At 38.7% G+C, this 26,033-nt stretch overlaps 1 protein-coding gene across 1 annotated transcript; it reads right to left on the bottom strand.

The window, feature by feature from the left end:
• Window positions 1-26,033, bottom strand: TRAM1 (translocation associated membrane protein 1). The gene is made up of 11 exons (XM_004602401.3): window positions 25,705-26,033; window positions 16,112-16,175; window positions 14,415-14,536; window positions 13,383-13,499; window positions 11,746-11,804; window positions 9,853-9,937; window positions 7,066-7,136; window positions 6,862-6,966; window positions 6,085-6,228; window positions 5,806-5,966; window positions 1-1,594 (listed from the first exon to the last, which is right to left on the bottom strand). The coding sequence occupies exons 1-11, from the start codon at window positions 25,825-25,827 to the stop codon at window positions 1,521-1,523; spliced, it is 1,125 nt and encodes a 374-aa protein (XP_004602458.1). The 5' UTR covers window positions 25,828-26,033; the 3' UTR covers window positions 1-1,520.

Below are 26,033 nucleotides of genomic sequence, written 5' to 3'. Positions count from 1 at the left end.
TACGGCTTGTGAAAGTAAAAAGTTTTATTCTGATTGATTTCTCAATGTATAGTTCAATATAATGCCAGTTTTTAGTGGCAAAAATTCGGTTCCACTGAAACTCCATGATGCTACAGAGAGCTCTTACTTTTTCCAGGAAGTAGGTAAACAGCTGGAAACAAAAGCACAACTTTCTAGCAGCACGGCAACTTATTAAACTGCAGACCTAACAAGTCTGCAACTTTTATACTAAAAATGGCACAAACATTAGCTGGTGACAAAAGTGAGAAGTGGGGAACAAGATGTGAATACCAAAAAGAGCAATACATGTACTGTAAAGACAAGAAAAACTCAAATAGAGCTCATTGAATTTTAAAGAATAATTATAGAAAAGGGAACCAAATATTTTACTCAAATTTTTTAGAGGCTTTCTGTAGATACAAATATATATATATTTATCCAAAAATATGTTTTATACAGATAAATGCTTTTCAAAGATGGGACGAAAGCTATAGTTATAACATAAAGCACTATCTTTTGTAGAGTATTCATCCACCTGAATCTTCAATTTCTTTAAGGTTTAGTGCACTGAATGTTTCCAAATATATAATAACCTGACATTCCTTTTATAGTATAAATCAAATATGCATTATTTTTTAAAAGGGGTTGCAGGTTAAGCAATATTTATCTAAGATACTGTGCATATTGAACTATGACAAGCCCCATTAAGAATCATTGTATTAACAAACATATCAAAAAGGGCTACAGCCAGATTTTCTGCTGTACAGCTGTACAGTAAAAATTTCATTTTCTGACTTTCAGTTTACAAGTGTTGAAAACGCACAAGAGAGCTTTTACTTCACAAGTACTTTTATGTTAATATATCTTGATTCAATATATATATGGCAATAAATCTCCACATAGTAACCAATAGTACTTTTTTTTTTTAAAAAGGGGATTGTAACACTAACAACCATTACCTATAAAAGAAAGCACACAATTATTTTGGTGAATTTACAAATCTTTTCTTCCCCAGGTGTAAAGGCTACAAAACTCCTAAAAATTAGAGAACACTGAAAACATATTAAAGTTTGACTTCTGACTTTAGAGTGTTTCCATTTTACCCTGAAAGATAACTTAAAAAAATATGACCTTGCTGGAATAGGCCATCTTGCTAATATAAAAAACTGCTGAGCACAAGAAATTGTATCACTGATATGTAGAATTGTTGCAAATAGTTATCTCTCCAAATCATTAGAAAATGTTCAGCTATAAAACAAAACAGGTGGTGGGGTGGGGGTGGGATTATGGTCCCTAAACTATTTTGAAGGCAGGTAGCTTAGTCTAAGCTAAAATATTTTTTTCACTCATAGTAATTACCCTCTCCTCAATGCCCTTTTAAAAAATGCATGAAACAGTACAATAGCGAGAATCAAAGAGCACAAACTGTATTTTCAAGAACAGAAAAAAAAATCTAGTGCTGAAAGATATAGTAAAAAGCATATTTCTTTGGGGACATGAATCAGTTAGATTACAATCCTTTATGAAGATTTTTCTTTTCTATTACGGGGAGAGTCTGCTCCACTTGAAGTGACTGTTCCATTAACACCATTTTCTGAAAAAAGAGAAGAAATCAAGAGTTATTTTCCTGTATAAATCCAAATCCCCAAAAGAAATTTTACATCTGAACAAATACACTTATGGTCTTAGTTAACTTATTTACCAATGTTTTACCTTCAAAATAGCTTAACCAACCATTAAAAAAAAAAGGCTCAGATGACACGTAAATAAAATATCCTAAAACAACTAAGACAAATAATTACTAGATTTCAAGTACAGTTCAATAAAAACTGCTGCAAGCAGGGAAAAAAAGACCACACAAAGCTTTAAAAATTTTTCATTAAAAAATGGGGGGAGGGGTGTAGGGGTGTATTGTTTAGGCCATACCTGCCAGTGCTCAGGGGCTACTCCTACTTCTAGCTCTGTGCTCATGACACATCCCCCTGGGGGTGCTCGGGGGAACACTGGTTGGTGCTAGGGATTCAAGTGTCTACCCTCTGTATACCTCTCTAGTCCAAAACTGAAGTTCTTGAAGAACTATTTCTTTCATTCTTTTGTGGAGAGGGGGCAGTAACACACCAGGGATACTTGGCGGACTATGCAGTGGTGGGGACTGACCCGATGGCTCCCAAATGCAAACAAAGTGTGTTCCAGCCTTTTGAGCCATCTCCCTGGCCCCCAGGAGAAGTGTTTATTATTATTATTATTATTATTATTATTTTGCTATCATATATAAAAATTTATTCTATGTATATGCTGGCTTAAAAATAATCTAGATGGACTGACTTACAGCCATAATATTGAAGTTCATACTGCCAGAATTTAAAAGCCACATATAGTACATATACAGATTTTTCTGTCTCTTCTTTTTCCTCTGTAGCATTAGCAGGATTCTAGCATTAAATGTATCTTGGTATATTCTAGTATTTTAAAACTACCATATTTTTACAGTTCTGTATTCTCAGAGCATTAAACCTGGTAAGTACAGTGTATGCATAAACAAAGGCTAAACTGCTATGGCTTCACTGATCCAATATTCCATTTCTTTCTTTCTTTCTTTTTTTTTTTTTTCAATTTTATTGAATCACTGTGAGATAGTTACAAGCTTTCATGTTTGGGTTACAATCTCACAATGATCAAACACCCATCCCTCCACCAGTGCACATTCCCCACCACCAATATCCTGGGTATACCCCTCCTTTCCCACTCTCCCCCTGCCTCCATGGCAGACAATATTCCCCATACTCTCTCTCTACTTTTGGGCATTATGGCTTGCAACACAGACACTGAGAGGTCATCATGTTTGGTCCATTATCTACTTTCGGCACACATCTCCCATCCCCACTGATTCCTCCAGCCATCATTTTCTTAGTGATACCTTCTCTATTCCATCTGCCTAGGGAGAAGTGTCTTTACAACACACTGATTGATCGGCCCTCCAAAATTATCCGTAGTAGTACAAAAATGGCTGTTTGAAGGCAATGGAATATAACCAAAGCAAACAAATATTTTTCCTTCACTGTATTTACCAACTACTAAACAAACAAGAGAATCCAACGGAATCAGCAGAAAGTAACTCTTAAGGAACTACAAAGCTAAAAATTATGAAGTTTCACAACAACTGGGGGATAAAGACTTGAATTCAGGAAAGAAAGCCCTTATACAGGGTTGATATCCTAAGGGATACTAAAAATAGATCAACTTCTAAGATAGAATGGCCTACCTATATTTATTCTGAGCATCAACTTTTTTTTTTAATGCTGCCTAGATAGAAATAAGTTAAAGCTATCTCATTTGCGGATGAAATGATCCTGTCAGGATCCTACTGAAAATGCAAAGTAATTCAACACAAACCACTATTAAGTAAGGTAACTTAAAAAGCAGCACAATCAGCAATATTGCAAGATACAAACATCAACAAGTAAAAATTAATTCTCTAATCCTTGTTTACAACAATATCAGAAAGAATAAAATACTGCTTAGGAATAAATTTAGCAGAAGTACAGGGCTTATATTCTGGTCACTATAAAATGTCATGGAAAGAGATTAGATATCCCCAAATGAAAGAACAGTAATGTTCACACTTCCCAAGGCAACCTATAGATTCATATCAAAAGCCCAGCTGGTTTTACAGAAATAGACAAGCTGATGATCTTAACATTCATATGAAAATGTAAGGGGTTCAGAATAACCAAACATGGAAAAAAAAAACCAACCTGGAAAATGTGATCCAACATTTCCAGATCACAAAACATACTTTACTCTAGGACAATGTGGTACGGACAAAGATAAAAGATCATTCACTCACCAAAGAGCACTGAGAGTTTAAATTAATACTTTTATGATCAACTGGTTTTTAAGAAGAGCATAAGACAATTTTATGAAGAGATTATTAAATAGCCTTTTTAAAAAAATGGTTGTGGGGACAAATGGCTAACAAAAAAAAATAATGTAATATAGTAAAGCCACTTACGAAAAAATTTAACAGTTCCTCCCAAAAGTTAAATACAGTTGCTATGCAGCAATTCTCTTTCTAGGTACCATGTAGGTGATAAGAACAACAACAACAACAAAAGCAGGTGTCCAAACTAAGACATATTTATGGAGGCATTAGTCATAGTAATCAAAACGCAAAAACTGCCATCCCCAAACCACATGTTCCCTGAGCACTGCTGGAAGTGACTCCCGAGCCAAGTGTGAGCATCGTGTGCCAGGGCAGCCCCTGAGCACTGCCAGGTTGTAGGCCCCAAACCCACTCCTCAAGGAAATGAAACCGGTTGCGAAAGATCATGTATTTTGTGATTCCATTTACACGAAAAGTCAAGAAACTGTAAACTAAAAGAAAATAAGCAAGCAGTTGCCAGGAGCACTAGAGAGACGAGATGGGAAATGATTTCTTAATAGGCATGGGTGTGTGTGTGATGACGTCTTGGAATTAGTGGTTCATCAACTTTGTGAATATGCTTAACCACCACTGAAACATATGCTTTATTATTTTTTTCACAGGGGCACTCCTAGTAGTGCTCGGGCCACATCTGACATGCAGAGGGTCAAGCCCAGGGCTCTACACATGCCAGACATGTGCTCTACCAGCACAGCCACAGACCTAGTCCCCGAAACATACAATTTAAGCATAATTCACACATCATAATGCGCACCCTCTAAGATGTAAAGGGTATACGTTATGATCTGCGAATTATATTTCAATAAAGTATGTTAAAAATATTATATAGGGGTCAAAGTGATAGTACAGAGGATAAGGACATTTGCCTTGCACATGGCCAACTGGGTTCAATCCTTGACATCCCATATGGTCCCATAATTCCTAAGCGCAGAGCCAGCAGGTATGGTCCCCAAACATACAAAAATTAAACTGTTAAGATTAAAGATGACTGAAATAAATGGAGTTATATACTATGCTCATGGGTTGAAACATCACTTCCCTTAATTCACCTATAGTCTATCTAAGTTTAGTATCAGCAAGGTTTCTTTTTGTGTGCAAAAATTGTCCTAAAATACTGATTATTGAGTGATTACTGAGTGCAGAACAAGGAGTAACCCCAGAGCATCACCGGGTGTGCCCAAAAAGGAAAAAAAAAAATTAAAGAAAAGATGTAGTTTGCTGATACATGAATGCAATTTGCTGATACATGGATGGATCTCATATGCAGGATATAAAGTAATACAGTAGGGGAATAACATGCTCAAGGACAACAGAAACAAAGTGCAGGAGAACGGGCGCTTAGTAGGAGTTTTGCTACTCAGGAGGGAGGTGGGACAGGAAATGGAAGGGACCACTACAATAATCACAGAAGTGGTCACTCTGGACTAAGACTAGGTGCTGAAAGGAAGTAAAGTGACAAGCATGATACCCTATCAGTAACAGTTTTCAAACTCACATGCCTAAAAGGTGGGGTAGGGAAGAAAAACAGAAAAAGGAAGGAAACTGGGAAACTGGTAGAGGAAGTGGACACTGGTGAAGGGATTGGTACTGGAACACCCTGCACCCAAAAAAGAATTATAAGTAACTCTGTAACTTTGTAATTCACAGTGATTAGGTAATATTTTTTTTAAGGGCAATAGCAGGAAATACAGCAGGTAGGGTATTTGTATTGCACGCTGCTGAGTTGGATTCAATCCTGAGCACTAAATGGCCCCCTGAGCACTGCCAGTAATCCCTGTGTGCAGAGTAAGGGGTAATGCCTGAGCACCACTGTGGGCGTGGTCCCCGCAAACAACAAAAAATACTGCTTAGAGAATACAAACCTGTTCCTTTCCTAGAAGACCTGCCTTTAGCCACTGTTGGTTTCTTCTTCACAGGCGGTGCCTGAGAAGCAGAATGTTCCCTCCACCTCCGGAGCTGAAAATTAATGAACTTCCACATCATGAATGCTTGGGTAATGCAAATGGACGCCAGGACAGCAATTCTGGGAATATTAATAATTGAAAAAAGTATATCAGAACAATGTCACAATGAAACGCTTACTATGTACTAAGGAGCAGTGCAACGTTAAATCATGAAGACAAAAGTTAAATCAACTGTACCTAACAGCTAACACGTTGAAGTTTCCAGTACTAAAATCCAGCTTCTGGTTCTCAGCTCTTGCAAGGCCAAAGCCAACAGTGAGCACTGAAAGAATTAAAGTCAGAAGTCTTCCCAAAACAAAAAGAACTGCCCATAAAGAAAACCTGTAAGAGAAATAGTATAAGTCAAATCCATAATATTGCTTGCGAAGATAAAATTCAAGTAAAATCAGAGTTCCCCGAGAAATGTTTGAGAAATGATATATATCACATTCTTGGAGATCAACAGTACGGCAGAGTTGCTAAAAGTCCTATAAAGCAGTGTTGCCCAACCTTTCCCCCACCTTGCTTCCTTATTGTGGCCCTGTACCCCCGATTTGAACCCCTAGTCTTGTGCCGGGGCACCTCTTTGTGATTTTTTTCAGCTGTGTCCCATCCTTCTTGGAATATCCTGGAGATCCCCAGGAGGATACATGGTCCCCAGCTGAGAAAGCTGCTATTAAGTGATGTGTTTAATATTTAATCTGATTCCTCCTTTGCAGGTGCGCACCTGGTCACAAAACAACAACCACCACCACCACCACCACCACACCAAAAACTTCTAAGTACCAATATGGCATCTGTTTAAGAAATATTCCATTGCAGAGAATAAAACACTACACTGAATTGCGAGTTTCATTTAAGACTGCTTAGGGAGTCCTGTAATTTTCCACAGCATGGGCGACGGCAGCTGTAGGGTCCGTAACAACACAGTCCTAATTTTAACCACACAGAAAACAGAATGGCGGAACATCTTACCCTTTCTGATATTTTTCATCACTAAAATAAAACAGGCGGGAAATATGGAAAAGAAATTCAACAAAATAATGCAGCACCAGAAGAACAAGTCCGAGATGATTCAAGCTGTTAAAAGAACAAAATTTAAAAAGTCAAGATTAATGATCATTATCTTATAATTACATAGCATCTATTCCCTCCATATAAGAAAAAAGCTCAACTCACTTCAAAAGATAAGCTCCAGCAATATGGAAGAGGTAAAGACCAATGTAGACAAGCTGGCGAGGAATATCTTCCTATAAACAGAAAATTGCATCATGAATTAAAACATGCTGAAACATTTCTATCCCTTAGCACTGTGTTAGAGTAAAAGATGTATTATTATATAAATTGAAAACTTGGAGGATATTCTGCACTTACAAGCTGTCCAACTCACCTCAATTAACTGCCTTGCTTGAGCAAGTAATTTAAATTCTCTTGATCTGAACTACTACATCATTTAAAATGTGAGTAATACTTGGGTTTGCTTGAATCAAATGAACTCAAAATTCCTTTCAGTGTGACGATCTATAGCTCAATTGGTAACAAATATTACGATATGTAATATTAACCATAAAATCCCTTAACATTATAATTGCTATGTTTATAGCAGGATTATCTTAATACTAGTATCTTACTGTGCACTTAATTTTGATTAACAATACAAATGTCTAGATAAGATATATAACTGAAAAAAACTCAATTGGTTTCTAGATAAAACAAAGTTACATATTAAAAATGTGAAGGAAGCTTTCATGAACTACGGTGGGCAAAAAAATATTTCTAATTCAATATATTTACATGATATGCAAAATATGTACAAGACTAAACTACTAGGAATATGATATTTCACTATTTCACGATGGCTATTTAACTCACACTTCTCTAAAGCCTTACAACATCAGGGAGGTTAAGAGACTCAACTTGACAGAGACGTAACTCAATGTGCTGAGTGTATGTTTTGCACGCAGGAGGCCTGGCTTTCACCCTGTGCACCACACGGGCCCCTGAGCATTACTGGAGTGATGCCCAGTACAGAGCTGGGAGTAGGCCCTGAGCACCAATACATGAAGTCCACACGGAACCCCCCAAAAGAAAACAGAAATTACACTCTACATCTCAGGTAAAATGGAGGACTGTCTGCATATCTATGTAGTGCACTGTCCTTGGAAGAGACCAGTGACCAGCGAGCACTCCTACAGAACTGCTACCAGCACTGCTCCTTTCTTTCTGGATTTGCCTGCAGGACTGGTTCAAAACAATCGCTGTACTAGTTTTTTCAAGTAAAAGTGCTCTTCTAAAAATAATTTTTATAGAGTAAAATTTAAGAAACCGTTTAACATATATGCAGCTGTTACTTTCACATTATGCTAATTACTTGAAACAGCTACTTTCAACTGTCATATGTAGGTGTTAAAAATAGTTTCAGTTAAGTTTTAAGCTATGCAAATTACTCCATAAAAATTAAACTGCATTTCTGGAGAAGTGCCATCTGGCAGTAATAGATAAAAGCTCTAAAAACTCAAAAGAACAACTGCTTTTAAATGCCCCCTTTTATTTATATGGCCAGTGAATAAGATACAGACATGTACATTAATAATGAAAGTCAAAGGTATTATATTATGTACACAGATACCTGAAAAGGGCTTTAAATGTTCGAGTCATGCTAAGACATCAAGAAACTATGATACTCTCAGCAAGTACTGTTCAAGAGAGCTTTCTGGAATGATAGAAAATTTCTGTACCCTGGGTATCCAAAAGGCAGACAACTAGCCACATGTTACAAAGGAATAAATGAAATACAGTAAGTGTGAAAGTACATGCTTTCTCCAATGTTACTTTAAATGTGGCTACTGACAATTGTTTTAGGCAGTGCAGTTCCTGATGTGAACACAAATATGATTACTAAACAAGGAAAGGCTACTGAAATAGGGAGTCTGAATTTTAAAACAGTTCTCAGGGTTTAATGAATTTTAGAAAACAATCTACTTTATAAAAGATATCAACATCAGAACTTTCAAGCCCCAATACACGGACTTTAATTTGATGTTATTTTTTAACTGTAGTACAATTCTCTCTCACACACACACACACACACACACACACACACACACACACACACACACACACACACACACCAGAGCTACAAACAAGCAGCAAATATAATCATTAATGAAAACTTTGCAATAAATATATAAGTTGAGTTTTTGAGAAGAAAAGGTATTCCAGGAAAATAAACCGATGAGAAGGAATCGTAAAATTGTAAAATTACATTATTGTAAGTGAAAGATTAGGAAAGAGCAGAAGAAATAGGCATCAGAAAAAAAAAATGGGAGAAACACTAAGACTGGAGTTGAACAGTTTTATTTGACTTACAGAACTAAGGGAGCCAGTATAGATTTTAGAAAAAAGTTAAATAAAGGAAAAACTGGCTTATAATCTCACGGACATTTAATTTTAGAAGTATTTAGCCTGAAACTCTAAAGGAGCTTATCCAGTGCTCCAGTGCTACATTTATTTGTTCAAATAAATGAACATCTTCTCACAGGTTAAAAAGGAACTCTCCACTTATTTCACTTTTTTTTAATACTGAATTCTTCTTTGGGATATATATACCCCAAAGAAGAATATATATATATATATATATATATATATATATATATGAAATAATCTTACTAAATTCTTTTGGTCTTGATTAAGTGAATCTGCTAAGTCAATATAAAACCAATATTCATTAAAATTTTGCTCAAATTTTAAATTAGCACTGATATAATTGAAAAACACAAAATTAATATGTCAAATGTAAAGATCGTTGGCTAGTCAAAATCATGACTAAGTAGCTCCTTTTCAAAAATAAGAAGAGAGTTGGTGTGAAAAGTGAGGAGGTGGGAATATAATTGGGAAAGAACATGAGAAGGAGAAAGAAAGGTTAAAGATACTGGGAAATGTTTAGTGCTAGAAACAACTTCTTACTTTTTTGGTTTTCTGGAAGTAGAGCTCAGGAAAAGCATGAAACCAATAAGCCAGCTGTGATATATAGAAAAGCTTCATTTGAAATCTGCACAAGAGAGCAAAAATCACCTTGTTAATCATGCCATTTTAAAAGCAATGAAGTAAAAATAATCACTAGAAATCAGGATACAGTATTTTGTGTTATTCTGTCAGGTCCTCTACAATGGTCTTGTGTTATCTTCAAATAACTCTCCAATTGCCACTTTCCTTGCCTCCCTTTGCAAATTTCACCATCAGTAGGTTCCACCGTTTTAAGCCACTGAAGCCTAGCATTATCTGCAGAACCCTGTTTACAAAACGCCTAGCATTATCTGCAGAACCCCATTAACATAAAAGACTGGGAGGATCCACAGCTCCTTGTCTATTAGTTAATTAATACTGATTAGTATGTCATGTTAGTTACTGAAAACAAAGGGGAACATTACTCTGTGAAAATAAAACCACAGATATGTAAGATCTCATCAAAAGGAAAATGGAACAGCAAAAAGAGAACATGAAAGTGAAGATCGACAATCACTGGAAACTGGGAGAAGATTCTCAACTTCAGGTATAAAAACTTTACCTCACTGGAACACTGAGAAAGCCCAAAAGAGGGCAACTAGGATTACAAAGGAATAATGTATGTAAGGGTTTGTCATGTAATTTATTTAATTCAGTATAGAACCAAAAGTGTCTTCTTTACATTATATCACTCCAACTGCTTTTCTTTATTCTTCTTCCTTATCGTTCTAAACTAGAAAGAAAATCTTAAATAATCTGAGAAGGAAGATACGAACCCACATAAACATGTATATCATTGTTTGGGTTTAAGGAACCAATACATTTAAAAAAAAATCAGAACGATTCTGTAGCATACGTATTACAACTGTACTTAAAAACCAAAATACACATGGTTATGTTATTCCTTTCATATCTTTTGCAGTTTTCACAAAATAGTGCATTTACTGAATGACTGTCTAGATAACAAACATATACATCCTGGTGGCCAATGAACTACATAAAATGCCTCTTACTGCTCTCAGAGCAAACAGTCTTGGCATGGGTACAATGTCCATGAATGCTATTACCAACCACTGAACTAATTACAGCAGTAAATAGAAACTAGAGAGAGAAAATAAGAAACGATACCTATCTCATACTTTTCTTTAAAAAGGTTAAGAACTAAGGGGCTGGAGCAATAGCACAGCGGGTAGGGTGTTTGCCTTGCAAGTGGCCAACCCGGGTTGATTCCCAGCATCCCATATGGTACCCTGAGCACTGCCTGGGGGTAATTCCTGAGTGCAGAGCCAGGAGTAACACCTGTGCATCACTGGGTGTGGGGTGTGACCCCAAAAGCAAAATAAATAAATAAATAAAAAGGTTAAGAACTGGAAGGAATAAAGGGGCCAGGGCTGTGGTAGTTTACCACTAGAGCTCTTGTCTTTTATGTGTAAGGCCCTGTGAGCACAATTAAGAAAAAAAAAAAGAAAAAGAAATTAAAGGATAGGAGAAAAAAGACGTTAGGGCAATGAAAAACGAGCAAACGCATGAAAAAGATTAGAAATAAATTAGAATATACTGTTATATGAAGGAACTCAAATCCTAAAAAGAGTATTAAAGAATCAGGGCCGGAGAAACAGTTCAGTGGATAGAGTGCTTGCCTTGCACACCTCTACCGGGACTCAGCCCCAGCACCCCATATTGTCCCCCAAGTCCGCTAGGAGTGACACCTGAATACAGAACCAGCACTAATCCCTGAGCATTGCTGGGTGTGACCCCAAAACAAACACAAAGATTATTCCAAGTAAATTCTGCTTACAAATGACAGAACCATAGTTCTCAACTAAGAAAAGGCTGCTAAAAAAAGTGACTTACGTCATTAGGTTATGAGGATAAGCCCTCCACAAGATAGTTGGGTCTGAGATGTAGTTTTCCTGTGAAAGAAGATTTTTTAAAAAAACTGCCTTTGAGAACAATGAAAAATTTGTAGAAAAGACATTTTCATTTCCTGCACATTTATATTCCCCACAACAGGTTCCAAAAAGCCCATGGAAGTCAAATATTTCAGCTGTTTTAGTTATTTTCAATTCGGCAGAATTATTTTAGTGATGTGAACATCAACACAAGAGCTACAAAGTGAAGTAGGATCTAATTATTGGCCTTTGGAATGCTTTCAGTAGAAAAAAAATTAAACAGCATATATAAAAACAAACATAAAAAAACCCCCCAAAAAAATCAATGGACTGCGAGAGGTACAAAAACAATGAAAAAGACAAATTTTATCTTGGGCAATCAGAGAGGGATTTTAGGATATAATATTTAATAGGGGACGAAGGATTCAACTGATATCAAGTTTTATAGCATTATGTCTACATTCTAAGAAAAGCTTTTTTAAGATAACCAGATCAATTCAGCAAGGCTTACTGTAAATGTTAAAAAAAAAAGTGACTTATCTTTAGTTAAGAATGTCTTTCTACTAAAATATAACACTCTAAATTGAAATTTCTATGTATTGATGAAATATAATTAAAAAGTTGCAGCATAAAACATAATAGGTTCTGTATTGAAAAGCTGAGTTTAATTTTCTCCAGCATTAAGAGTTGTACCCTAAAAAATTCATTCACCTATTACTCATCTCTAATAGAGTGACTCACAGAAAGAATTAAGAGTCTACCTAAGCTAAAAAATATGTAAACCGTGAAGTTCATATAAATTTAAGGAATCATTACAGGGATTATTACTACTAATGCTAAAGCAAATAATGCTCCTCTTAGCCTCCCCCACCCCCCAACTGGTTACAAAGGTACACTGAAAGGCTTTGATAGCTTAACTGAAAAGTTATACAACATTTTAAGTTGCTTGCAAAATACCCTACTGTTTGCTTAAAAGGGGTAAAAGAGACAGTTTCTGTAAGCTATTAAAAGTAACACTGACATTAAAAGTATCACTGACATCATACTTTTTTTTTATTGCTAATATGTTGGTAAATGGCAACAAGATATAAAATCAGTGAAAATAAGCAAGAGTTTCTGAAACATTAATCAATAGCTTAGAATCTCTGTTGCATTAAAAACTAATAAAAAGACTTACTTATGAAACTTTGCAATGGTTCAGTAGAACTTCTAATTTTAGGTGAAAATAGAAAAAAGGATCTTTCTAAGGTTCAGGATTTGTTTACAAGCATTCAAAATACAATAGCATTTCTCAATCAAAGTGAAAGTAAAGTGAAATTTATTAGTTACACAGGCAGGGGGGAGGCTAAAGGTGGGGGGGCTAGGGGTGTGGGGGGTTAGGGGTGTGGGGGTGCGGGGTGGAGCTATACTGGGATTCTTGGTGGTGGAATATGTGCACTGGTGAAGGGATGGGTATTCGAGCATTGTATAACAGATTTAAACCTGAAAACTTTGTAACTTTCCACATGGTGACTCAATTAGAAAATTTAAAAAATAATAATAAAAAAAATACAATAGCATTTCTAATTCTGAGGCAATTTAAATATAGTATATACTTACAGATATTAGAATAAATGTCCCCCAAATACAAGAAAAAAGGTAGAACGCACTAAGCTGACCGGATTCATTAAACTTGCTGTGTTTTGTTTTGGAGAAGTGCATTCGCCTGTTAATTTTCTAAAAATAAAGGCAATCATTAGTGATTAAGAATATATTTATAAAATACATTTAACATACCACTGTCATAGAGACCTAGTATTTTACAAAGCATTTAATTTATTATTATTATTTTATTGTATCACCGTGAAATACAGTTACAAAGCTTTCATGTTTGAGTTTCATTCATATGATGATCGAAAACCCATCCCTCCACCAGTGCACATTTTCCACCACCAATGTCTCTCGTATCCCCTCTATGACAGACAATTTCCCCCATACTCCCTCTCTTCTTTTGGGCATTATGGTTTGCAATACAGATACTGAAAGCCTATCACGTTTGGTCCTTTATCTACTTTCAGCACCCATCTTCCATCCCAAACAATCCCTCCAACCATCATTGACTCAGTGATCCTTTCTCTATTTCAGCTGCCTTGTCCCCCAGCTCATGAGGTAGGCTTCCAACTATGGAGCAAGATTCCTGGCCCTTGTTCCTGGGTGTCAGTCTCATACTATTTTATATTCCACAAATGAGTGCAGTCATTCTATGTTTGTCCCTCTCTGACTCATTTCACGTAGCATGATACTCTCCATGACCATCCAGTTATAAGCAAATTTCATGACCTCATCTTTCCTAACAGCTGCATAGTATTCCAGTGTGTAGATATACCAAAGTTTATTACAAAGCATTTAAAAAATTCTATAGTGGGGTCAGAGTGATAGTACATTGCATAGGGCACTTGTACTTGCCATGCACATACCAACCCCTGAGTTTGATCCTGAAACCCCATGTTCTCTTAGTCTGCCAGCAGTGATCCCTGAGCATAGAGGCAGAAGTATGCCCTGAGCAACCGTAGGTGTCGCTCAAAAACAAACAAACAAACCCCAAACAACACAAACAAAAGCAAAAGAAACCAGACCCAACTATATACTTACATCCAACACATACTCTTGAATTATGGCATGAATAATTATCGCCACTAGCATATAGAAGAAAACTGTTGCCAAATCTTTGATACCATAGTAATAAAGGGATGCTGATTCAGTAGCATGTTCTTCTAAAGGCCAGAAAACGACAGGACAAACACACACAAAAAACGTGCATAAGGTTAAAAAATTGCACTGAGTATATAACATAGTTAAGAGAATAAACAAAAGAAGACTAATACATAAATTCAGCAGAAATACAACAGGTAATTTGCTTTTGGACATCTCAAGTGTTTAGAAGATCTTCTGAGCTTATCTTGAAATGTAAAGTTTCAGAAATTATTTACAAAGAGTCCACAAAGTTTAGTTACTATCTTCAAGACCACAAAATAGGTGAGGCCAAACTGCTCCTTGGGAAGAGTAGAAATTGTCATTTCTGAGACTCAGATTAAATGATTATCACCTAGTGAAAAATAATAATTAAATATATATGCATATATATATATATTTAGCCAATTTGCCCATCTTTCAAAAGAACCTACCTGTACATTCATACTAGTGACTACATTGTAACTGATGAAACATGGACTTTACCTATATTTGCATTTTGATCATAAGCTACTTAAAACTTTTTTTTTTTTTTTTTTTTTTTTTGCTTTTTGGGTCACACCTGGCGATGTACAGGGGTTACTCCTGGCTCTGTACTCAGGAATTACCACTGGCGGTGCTCAGGGGACCATGTGGGATGCTGGGATTCAAACCCGGTTGGCCATGTGCAAGGCAAATGCCCTACCCACTGTGCTATTGCTCCAGTCCTGCTACTTAAAACTTTCTAATTCATGAAATTGGTATAATTTTTCTGAAAGAATTTTAAATAATTGCAAATGTCTGTTTGTTCTTATGTCAAGGTTTATGGGGCCACGTGGGTACAACTGCTTTATTCTAGCATATACAAAATTCAGAACTATTGTTTTGCATAATTTAAGTCACTAAACAAAATATTTATAAAATGTTGTAAGTGAAGAAAAACCTAATTCAGTGTTGTGTAATTGATTTTTTGGTAAGAGTCTCTACATTAACACTTTTTAACCAAATATCCATTATTTACCCATGCTGTGTTATTGCACTCAAGTTAACTTTCAATAACTGGTTTTCATGTCACAAAATTTAGTAATAAAAACCGAAAAGCTTTCTGAAAGCCATAAAATTGTTGGATACTAAAGCCAAATAACACTGAGAGCTTACTGACATTCTAATAAATGTAACTATTAAGAGTTACAGCCCAACAAAAAATAAAAATAAAATAGGCTTAAAAGGACTGCTGTCACAGGCCTTTATGTTTTAACATTAATTCAAAGATAGAAAAACAGATCCCAAACATGCTTTAGAAACTGTGACTGAACTTTAAATAAATGACAGTTTAAATAAATGTAAAAGGCCTATTTTTAGAATTTTTATAAGAAAAAAAATCACTGGAAAGGTAAATAAAGTTCTTTAATAATTTTTCAAAAATCATTTACAAAAATATTCATTAACTATTAAATATACACAGGTTGAAGTCAACCCCAAACATCAAATATTACCTTGCACAAAATCATCAAAGTAAGATTCAACCTAATCATGAAGGAAGATGTGAAAATTAAGAAACTGATGTCCATGGAAATTCCCAGTTCAATAGAAAATTCTGAAAAAAAAAAAAATCCTACCTGTAGCAGGGTGGGTAACATTGTACTGAAGAGTAACAAAAATGATAGCAGCTTTTGCTGTTATCTAGAAAGGAAAAGAGAAAAGATTATGTCAAAGTGTTATTCCTCAATTTCTAGATATGGGGAATAACCATTAAATGTTCAACCCCCAAATATAAAAAACCTATGGTACCCTAATTCCTGTGGCACCCTGACATGCGCAATTTAAGTTCCTGATCACCAACGATTTGAGCTTTGGAGTTAAACACAATTCACCGAAGCATTCTGCTCTTTGGATGAGGTTGTGCAGTAATTCCACCCTAACTTCAAAATTTCAAAAGACTGCTATTTCAGTAAACAGTAATTAAATAACTGATTCTCTTCTTTAGACCATAAGGATATAAGCTTTTCACCAAGGGGCAAAAAATTGCTGTAAACCTAAAAAAAAAGGAAGTGGTTACTCTGATAAAATGGACCAGAGGAGGAGGAAGGAAGCAACACACAGAGACAGCGTGTGTTTATTATCTCTCACACCTGGCAGTTACTGGGTCAATAACTGTTCAAATGATTTAACTAGTGGCTTACTGGAGCAAGAAGACCTGAATGTTTACTCAATACTAATAGGCACCAGGAACACTGTGCTAAAAAAAGAAGTAACAAAGATGAGTGATGCAGACCCGGTCAAGTAGGAGCTCAGTCAATGCAGGAAGTCAGGTTAACAAACTATTATAAAAACTCAAGATGAACAGAAAACTTTCTTTTTTATCCCTGATCTGGGGAATGATGAGTGTTGTGGAAAGGTTTCTCTAAAGATCCATGTGGCACTGGGTCCTCTGAGGGAATATAACTTCCACGGGTTCACAATGTGGGATGAGACAGTGATTAAGGTATAAGAAACAATGTACACAGGTCAAATAGTAACAAACATGAGACTCAGTGTTTTGTTTGCGGAGTTGAGAAGTTTAGATCGCACTGTAGAGAACTAAGACCATCCACTCGCAGCTCTGGCCTATGGTCAGGTCAGTAGGATCTCAAGTGCCCTGGGATCCCTTAGGGCACTGCGATCACAATCATCAGTTCAACACCCCTCCCCAGGCGTACTTCCTCCCACCCTAATTGGAAGCATTCTAATTCTTCCCAGGCTAAACAATGAAATCTTAAGGGGCACACAAGCAATCCCCGGTCTGAGCCCGGTGTTTCTGAAGCGGGTGACAGGGTCTTCCCCATGCTGTGGGGGAGCCGGATCCATCCAGGGAATGGTGGTAGGAGCCTCCAGTGCAACTAGTGGGCACAGCTTAAAGAAGGCAGATTTCTGGGGCTTGCTAAGGGCTTCCTCCCTCGAAAAGGAGGTGGCAGGTCATGTAAGTTTGGGAACCTCTGGTTCTAGGCCATTTCCTCCTGGCTTCCCTGCACTCTGCAGTTCCTGCCCCCAGAGTCTTCAAATACACAGTTCTTGATGTTGTAACCACCCTGACCCCCTTCAGATCTCAATTCAATCACAGCTTTTAAAAAGATACTTTCCCTGTCTCTATAAGTATGTCATATTCTTTTTCTTACACTATTATATTATTTATGTCTTTAAAACATATACTCTAATGTGAGTATACTTATTTCTGTTCGACTCGTTAGAAAGCTACAGGAGAGCTGGACCATACTTGTTTCTGTTCATCAATATATGCTTAAAGACTAGCTTGGAGCCTGATAAATATTATGGGACCAATCAATATTAGCAAATTAAAAACTACATAAAATGTAAACCGGAGTAGTACACAAGTTGAGTAAAATAGGCTTGGGAAGCAAGAGTAAAAAGTCAAATACTACGTGTCAAAACTTTTAAACAATTAGGTAAAAATGTGATATGTGAATACAAATGTGTAGGAACAGTAGGTTTCTTGGGGAAAAAAAGGAAAAGTGAGTTTTAGATAAATGTAGTTTTCGTGAGATATACTGGTGAAAGCCCAACAAGCAATTAAATGTAAGTATAAGACTATAGGGACTAAGCATAGACACTTGGGATTTTTCTTCACTAGACAGTAGCTGAAGCTGTGTGGATATATAATTCATCTATACAGACTATAATATTTATTGAAAAGTAAGAAAGCTTTAGGACTGTAGAGAGGGACAAAAGTGAATAGAAAATAAGAATGATCAATGAGGCAGAAAGAGAATGAATATCGTTTCAAGAGGGGTGTGTTAGGAAGACTACAACATACTGATGACTGAAGTAATCATCAGTGGTCATGGCCTGAACGGTTCCACTGAAGATGGAGAGAGCAAAAGCCATGTCAGTGGACTGAAGTACATCACAGTGGATAAAACTTTATCTACTAGATGCAAGATTCAGATTTGTTTAATGATGGAGAGTGTGTGCTTAGGTGGGGACAATGGGAAAGCTGCCGGGTAAAAGGCCAGGAGTTAAACGTAAAGTGATAATTGATGGGAAGATCTGGGAGGAAATAAAATGCACACATAGGGCTACAAGGCATAAGAAGTCAAGTTATTCGGCTTACAATTTTGACTCAAATCACCAGTTAACTCAAAATGCACATTTTTTGGGGTAAAATTTTCCCAGTTCATATACAGATATAGCATAAAATGTCAGTCAAAACCTGAAGAAAAAACTCTTTAAAAAAGTTAATCTTGAACAGTTTTTCTCTTAAGATAGGGAAAAAGATAGGGATAGAGATAAGATAGATAAGCTGAAAACATAGAAAGTGAAGAAATTCACACCTGACACTTTTGTTTTCTCTAGGGAAAACTGAAGCTATGTCATCTGGTAAGCGCAGTTAGGTACTTACTATTTACATAGCTCCTGGTCAGGGAAAAGCAAAGAGATCACTAGGTATTATTAGTAATATCTGAGTTTAGAGACCTTTATTTGAAATATTATCTACTGTATGACTTTCCTCTAGCAACCTCGGCCAGAAAAATCCATGAACAGGAGGCACACACACGAGGCAGAAGGCAGGCTGGAATTATGATTGGCTAGTTCAAATTTAACAATGCAAAAAGGGAGCTAGAAAACCAAGAAACGACAGGGACTAAAGCGTGGAAAGAGTTGGTAAGTCAAGTCTGCAAGAATAAAGGCAAAATAACGAGGAGGCTAATATACCAGATAAAAGCAAAGGGACTCAAAGTACCATAAAAGCTTCTAAGTGGACAGCTGGTAGGTGGGGAGCAGAGTTAAGGGAAGGGCTCTACTGTACTAGAATTCGGGATCTGTAAAGGCAGGCTCATGTTCAGCATACGGCCATTCAAATGGATTCGTTACCTGGGGTAGTTGTAAAGCGATCACTTGAAAATAAAGAAAAGGTTAGTCCTTTTTTATTACAATTTGGGTTATTCATCATTAGAGCAGAATGAAGGCAAAAATTTCCAGGGTAACATTGCTTTTGTATCGTTATTATAAAGTTGGTCAATTATTAAATTTCCCTTTTAATACCTAGTTCACAATTCACATATGTAAAAAACATACACGTTTCACATCTCCCAGTTCCAGTTTGAAATAAGAGGTTGCCACTACACTAGAATTAAGAAGTAGTTTATGTGTCCTTTACCAACAATAGGGATAATACTCAAAGATAAATTTAGTATCTTTGCCTTTTAATTTTAGTTCCAAAAGCAACAAAACTTATTATTTTATGCTAAGCCTCCAGGTAAAATTAAAACCTGTCTTATGATAGATCAGTATGTGGCATTAAGTAGAGTAAGAGGAAAAATATAAACCACACACCCTAAGAAGTTTTATAAAAATGCTACACTGCAATACTAGCCATTTCTAGGCCTCCTAAAGTACAATGCAGTTAGCATTGCTTTAGTTAATATTATAATAATACAATTTATTTGGAATGAGACATGCAGTAGAAACAGACTACTCAAAAATAAAAACAAGTTTATGACAGTTTTGTACATTTATAACTACTCTGCGCTTACAAAAGAAAAAAATTTCCTCAGAAACATCTAAAAACACAAACTAATGATCTAATTCTGTACTGATCATGAATATCACAATACTTCTTTAACTAAGTGGTTACCAAATGGGCCTTCAAAGCTTTTCTTGTTTTACAGAGATTTTTAAGTCCTTTGTATTTGTTGGAGGAAGGTGTGACCACCACAATGACAGAAGCCTACCGCAGCAAAAAAAAAAAAAAAGAGAGTGTGTGTTTTGTGTGTGTGTGTGTGTGTGTGTGTGTTGGGGGGCAGGAGTGTTAGCATCAAGCCTACTAATCATTACAATGGATTAGAATTAAGAAACAAGCAGCAATGAAACTCTCAGGATTATGGCAGCTCATTATGACAAAAAACATGAAATGGAGTCAAGACAGGCTGACTGGCTAACCACATGCAAAAGAGAGGGGGCAGAGATAGCCAAGTAGGACAGCGGGTATGGTGCTTACCTTGAATGTGGCTGACCCAGGTTCAACCCCTGGCACCCCATAATAAACAAGTGGGTCTACATCAAATTTGAAAGTTTTTGTATGGTAAAAGTAACTCAGACTAAAATTAAAAGGCACCCTACTGAAATGGAGAACATATCTGTACGCGATGTATTAGCTAAGATGCTAATATCCAAGATATAAAAAGCACTCACAAAAATTGACAAAAAAATCCAAAACCCCCATCAAAACTGGGGAGAGGAAATGAAGAGACACTCCATTGAAGACAGATAGATGGCCAGTACACATATGAAAAAGTGCTCACCATTACTTATTATCAAGGAAATCCAAACCAAGACAATGAGATATGATCTTATACCAGTGAGAATGGCAAATATCAAAAAGACTAGAAGCATTCTGTGTTCGTGAGGATATGGTCAAAAAGGAATTCTTATTCATAGTTGGTGTGAATGCAGTCTGGTTTAGCTCTTATGACAAACAGTACGGAGATTTCCCAAAAAAGTAAGAACACAGCTACTATTCAATTGAGTGATTCAACTTCTTGGTATCAACCCCCACGAATATTCCCTGAAAAAGACATATGCACACCTTTGTTAATTGTAGCATTTAGAACAATAGCTAGGACATGAAATCAACCCAAATGTCTAATGATAAATGAGTGGTTCATGAAGGTGAGATGAATACACAACGGAATACTATTCAGCCACAAGAAATTATATAATTCACTGAACTTGGATGAAACTGGAGGATAATATGGTAAGTGAAGCCAGAGGAAGGGCAAATAAATACTGGATGTTTTCACTCATATGAATGTCAGGTTGCAAAGGTGAACAAACCCTCTGACTTAGAATACAGTAATGGAAAAGCCAAGGAAGGCGAAAAACAGCAGTATGAAGAAGAAGAGTTGTCTGGTAGACAACTTGGACACATCTATTGGTGGGGGAGGAGAGGTATACTCATCTAAACCAGAGCCAACACAACTGTAAGCATGGGATACAAATTTTAACAGTGAACAGTTAAAATGTGCCTGTTGAAAAAAAGGCAAAGAGGGGAGGGGAAGGACCTGAGGACACTGGTGAGGAATGCTGACACTGGTGGCGGGGAGTGGAGGTGGTGCATTGCATGCCTGAAACTCTACTGTGGACGGCTCGGTAAATCACAGTACCTAAATAAAAAAGTAATATTAAAGACGAGTCATGATTAAAAATAAAACAAGCCGCCTACAGAACTCTCCTATGACAACTGTAAATGTTCCCCAAACCTGCATGGTAAAAGTAATTCAAAAGCTGGACACCCCTAACTCTTCAACCCTCTTCTACTCCTCTCCTTTCAGAAAGTTTCCAAAGCACTGTGTAATTTTAGACTGTGTCAACTCAATCATGAAACCATTAATGAGAGATATGATTTGGATTATGTGAAATTTCAAATTCATAAGTAATTTTAAATATGAAGTTCCATGGAAACTCTGTTCCCCCAAAACAGGCTTAAATTCTTTTTTTAAGTACCCGCATTTACAACACTGCTAAGAACAGCGTTTCATGCACTCATTGTTAAACACCTCACTCTCCGCCTGGGTGTTCCCCACTTTTGGCGCCCTCACCTTCCCCCACCCCATCTGCACGATCCCATCAAGGTAAGTTCAGGTCCGTAGACAGTTCTCAGCAGACTACTTCTTTAACAACATTTTCAGTATACATGAACTCTTTGAGTGCTAACTGTTGAACCTTTCTCTCTTCTGGAACTGCTTTCTTCTATTTTCAAACTTTGACAAATATCTAAGGAAAATTAGTAATATCTATCATGTGTGACATTCCTGCAGAAAACCAAGCACCTGAATCAGGCATTATTGTCATTAGCTAACCAAATTCTCAGAAGTAACCCAATGAGTCCCACTTCACCAAAACGGAAATCGATTCTAGGAAATGAAATGATAATTCAGGTAGCAAGTTGGAAGGCCTTATCTTGAACACAGATTCCTTTGCCCGCCCCGTCTGTTTCCACAGTACATCTATACATTGATTCTGGGCTGGGGTGATAGCGCAATGGGTAGGGCGCTTGTCCTGCATGTCATCCACCTGGATCTGAGCCCCTGCATCACATATGGCCCCTAGAGCACCACCAGGAATGATACCTGAGTGCAGAGACAGAAGTAAACCCCTGAGCATTTGCTGGGTGTGGCCGCCCAAACAAAAAGCAAAAACAAAATCAAAAAGGAAAAGAAAAGAGAAAGAAAAAGATCCATTTATACTGACCATTTTGTTTGTTTTTGTTTTTTTGCTTTTTGGGTCACACCCAGCAATGCTCAGGGGTTACTCCTGGCTTTGCACTCAGGAATTACTCCTGGTATACTGACCATTTTGGCTAGTAGTATAGTATGGTACTGGTCTGTCAATTTCACCGTAAATCCTAACACCTCCTCAGTATACTTACACAAAACACGTAACAGTTCTCCCAAACCTTCAATTTCTGTTATTCTAACATAATATCCTAGTCCTATAATCAGGCTAACCTATGAGATTCAGCAACAATTACTTTAGAAATCAAATAGCAGAACTAACCCAGTCAGTTTCTTCCCATATGTAGGTATATTTTCAGATCTTAAAACTAACATATGGTAAGAAATGTACAACTGGTACAAACTTGTCACTTCTCTGTACACTGACCCTTTTTGGCCACCAACTTAAAAAATTAAAGCTACTTTTTGCCTATATAAACTACTTACAGGTAAATTTAAAAAATCATTGTTGAAATATTAGTACATGAGGCAAGGCACAGGTAGTGAATATCTCTAGTAAATGACTAAATGTGAACTATTTTACATAAAGCAAAGTTAGGATATTAAGCATCAAAATTTCTGATTTTTTTTTAATTCAAAGCATTACAAATACACATTCCAAGCAATATTACTCCATAAATTATATATACTGATTCCAGGCAGTATTATTCCTCCTTAATATATTTGTGTGTGTTGTTCTGTTTTAATTCATTTTGTTCGGTTGTTTCTGGGATTACAACTGGAGGTGCTACCCCACACTCTGCTTAATTTTGATCACCAGAGCTTGCATGCAGAGCATGCACTCCAGCCTTTGAACTATGTCTCTGATCTCTTAACGGTAGTCTTAAAGTAAGCCAAATTAGCATTTGGATATGGGTTTTTGGCAAATTTTATACAACTGTTTAATGTACTGCAAATATAAATGCATTACTTCTAATACTAAAGCAGAATACACAAATACAAAATTTAGAAAGCGGGTTCTGGAGTAGTAGTAGTACACCAGTAAGGTGTGTGCCTTGTATGTGGATAAATGGGGTTCAATACCTGGACCACATATGGTTCCCAAGCACTGCCAGAAGTGGTCCCTGCAGACCCCTCCCCGTAAAAAAAATACCCAAAGATAGAAAGCATGTTAATGTTACTTGATGGGGGAGGGGATTGTGTGTGAGTGTGTGTGTGTGTGTGTGTGTGTGTGTGCGCGCGCGCGTGTGTAGGAATATGTAGTCCAGAGATGTGTCAGGGCCCTTCCTCATGCAAAGCACACGTCCCAGCCTTTTGAGCCACCTCTGCAGATCTTAATGATGTTATAATTCACAGAGAATTTCTCAGACCACCAGAAGTCTTCACACCACTTTATGCAACAATGGCTGTGAGGAAAGAGCAGGTGTTGTTATAGACCGGTCACCCTAGTAGGTAAGTAGCAGGAGGCCAACCCTAAAACAAAGAAGGCGACATATGTTGGTTTTCTCCCCTTTTCTTTCCCCTATGGACCAAGTGGATAGACATGACAAGAAGAAAATCTCATCATATAGAAGCAGAAAGAGCCCATTTCAAAAGAGGCAAAATGAAACAATGTACTAACACGAAAAAAAAATCCAAATGGGCTTCCTTAAAATAACTGAGGGCTGGAGAGCTAGTGCAGGAGGTAGGGCGCACCAGGGCGGTTCTCGGGCATCCCATATGGTTCCCCAGCCCCCTCAGGGCTGACCCCGGAGTGCAGAGCCAGGAGTAAGCAGGGTGTGGCCTACCCGCCCCCCAACCCCCACCAAGCAAATCAATCTTTTTCCGCAAATCTCTTAAAAGGCATGACGTTAGGTGCTGAAACTGCACTAGTTACAAACACCCTCCTCCCCCCCACCAAAACCTCCCCCCCCTCCCCAAATCCCATCAAATTTTGCCCTGAGGTTCCCTTCCAGGAGTGGAAATGCAAGAAAACACCGAATTCGTGTTTTTCACGGGGAGTAAGGGTTGGGGGCAAGGCTGAAACCGGGCGAGAGAGATGGGCGTCTGACTCGGGGAGCGCGGGAAACCCGTAGGCTGTTTCCCCGCTCACCTTGCAAAGTTTATTACCCTCATTCAGCAGCTGTGAAACAAGTCATCAAAATACGAGATATGTGGGAAGAGAAATTTACACACTGCTGACAGTCCCAGCCTTTCATACTTCAAGACACAAAGGAAGAACCTGACTTGATGCCTCGGCGCCGCTGTTCAGAAGCCCGAGATTTGGGTAGCAATCACCCAATTTCATTCCCGCGGAGCGGGGTGGGGGGGTGGGGGTGGGACCCCGCACCGGGGCAAAAAAAAAAAAAAAAACCTAAGGAAAAAAAAAAAGTTCTGGAAACTGACGGGTAATAAAACCAGTTTGGGAAACTCGAGCTCCCGCAAGCCGGCGTGCCCGACGCCGGGCCGATCCCTCGGCTGCCCGGCGGCCACCGCCCTTCCAATGGGGCAGCAGCACCCCCGGGGCCCGTGGGTCTCCCGGTCACCCCCAAGTCGGCTCTCCCGAGTGGGTGCCCCCCCCCAACCTACAGCCCCGATCGCCCTCCCCCAGGCCTGGCCTCCGCGGCGCCCCGGGGCCGGCCAGCCCCCCGCCAGCCGCCCACCCGCTCCGGCCCGTCTCGGCGGCGTGGGGCCGCCCTCGCCGCCCGCCGGCCCCTCGCCGGCTGCCACGTAACCGTTCGCGGGAACCAGGAACTGCGCGGCGCGGCCGGCAGGAGGGGGCGGCGGCGGCGGGAGGGGAGGCGTGTGCGCCGGGGAGGGGGGGCGGCAGCCAGGCCCCGCGGGAGGGGGGAGGGCGAGGGTCTGCATCCTCACCCAGCGGTCCCGCACCGCGCCCCCCGCCCGAGCCCGCCCGCCGCGCCGGGGGGCCAGCCGGGCCCGAGGCCCGGGCCGGCGGGGAAGGCGCCCCCGGGTGGGCGGTTGGGCCGGGGCGGGGCGCTCACCTCGAACATGAGCCCCAGCAGGAAGACCATCGTCACGCAGGAGACGATGTCCGCGTGATTCTGCAGGATGAATTCGTGGCTCAGCACCGGGGGGCTCTTGGTACTCTTCTTGCGAATCGCCATGGTGCTGCAGCCGCCGCCCGTGCCTGCAGGTGCTCCGCCCCGGCTCTCGGCGCTGCCCAGCTGCTTCACCGACGCGCCGCCGCCGCCGCCTCCCCCCGGCCGCTCCTCACAGCCCCGCCGCGGCCGCTCGCTGGGGCTTCACTTCCCATCCCACAGCCAGTACGCAGCCGCCGGGGCCGCCCGGAAAAAAAAAAAAAAAGAGAGAA

The sequence above is a fragment of the Sorex araneus genome, chromosome 2, assembly GCF_027595985.1.
Source record: "Sorex araneus isolate mSorAra2 chromosome 2, mSorAra2.pri, whole genome shotgun sequence".
Lineage (NCBI taxonomy): Eukaryota > Metazoa > Chordata > Mammalia > Eulipotyphla > Soricidae > Sorex > Sorex araneus.
The sequence above is the reverse complement of the archived record's forward strand: the minus strand, read 5'-3'. Positions and strand labels throughout refer to the sequence as shown.

What these genes read in the sequence shown, in the direction of transcription:
- TRAM1 (XM_004602401.3), bottom strand. Translation starts at nt 25,827, where the DNA reads ATGGCGATTCGCAAGAAGAGTACCAAGAGCCCCCCGGTGCTGAGCCAC. An exon ending in TTCAAGAGTATGTGTTGGAT is followed by an intron (nt 13,500 to 14,414) that starts GTAAGTATATAG and finishes CTTTATTTTTAG; the next exon opens with AAAATTAACAGGCGAATGCA. An exon ending in GCTGGAGCTTATCTTTTGAA is followed by an intron (nt 6,967 to 7,065) that starts GTGAGTTGAGCT and finishes TTCTTTTAACAG; the next exon opens with CTTGAATCATCTCGGACTTG.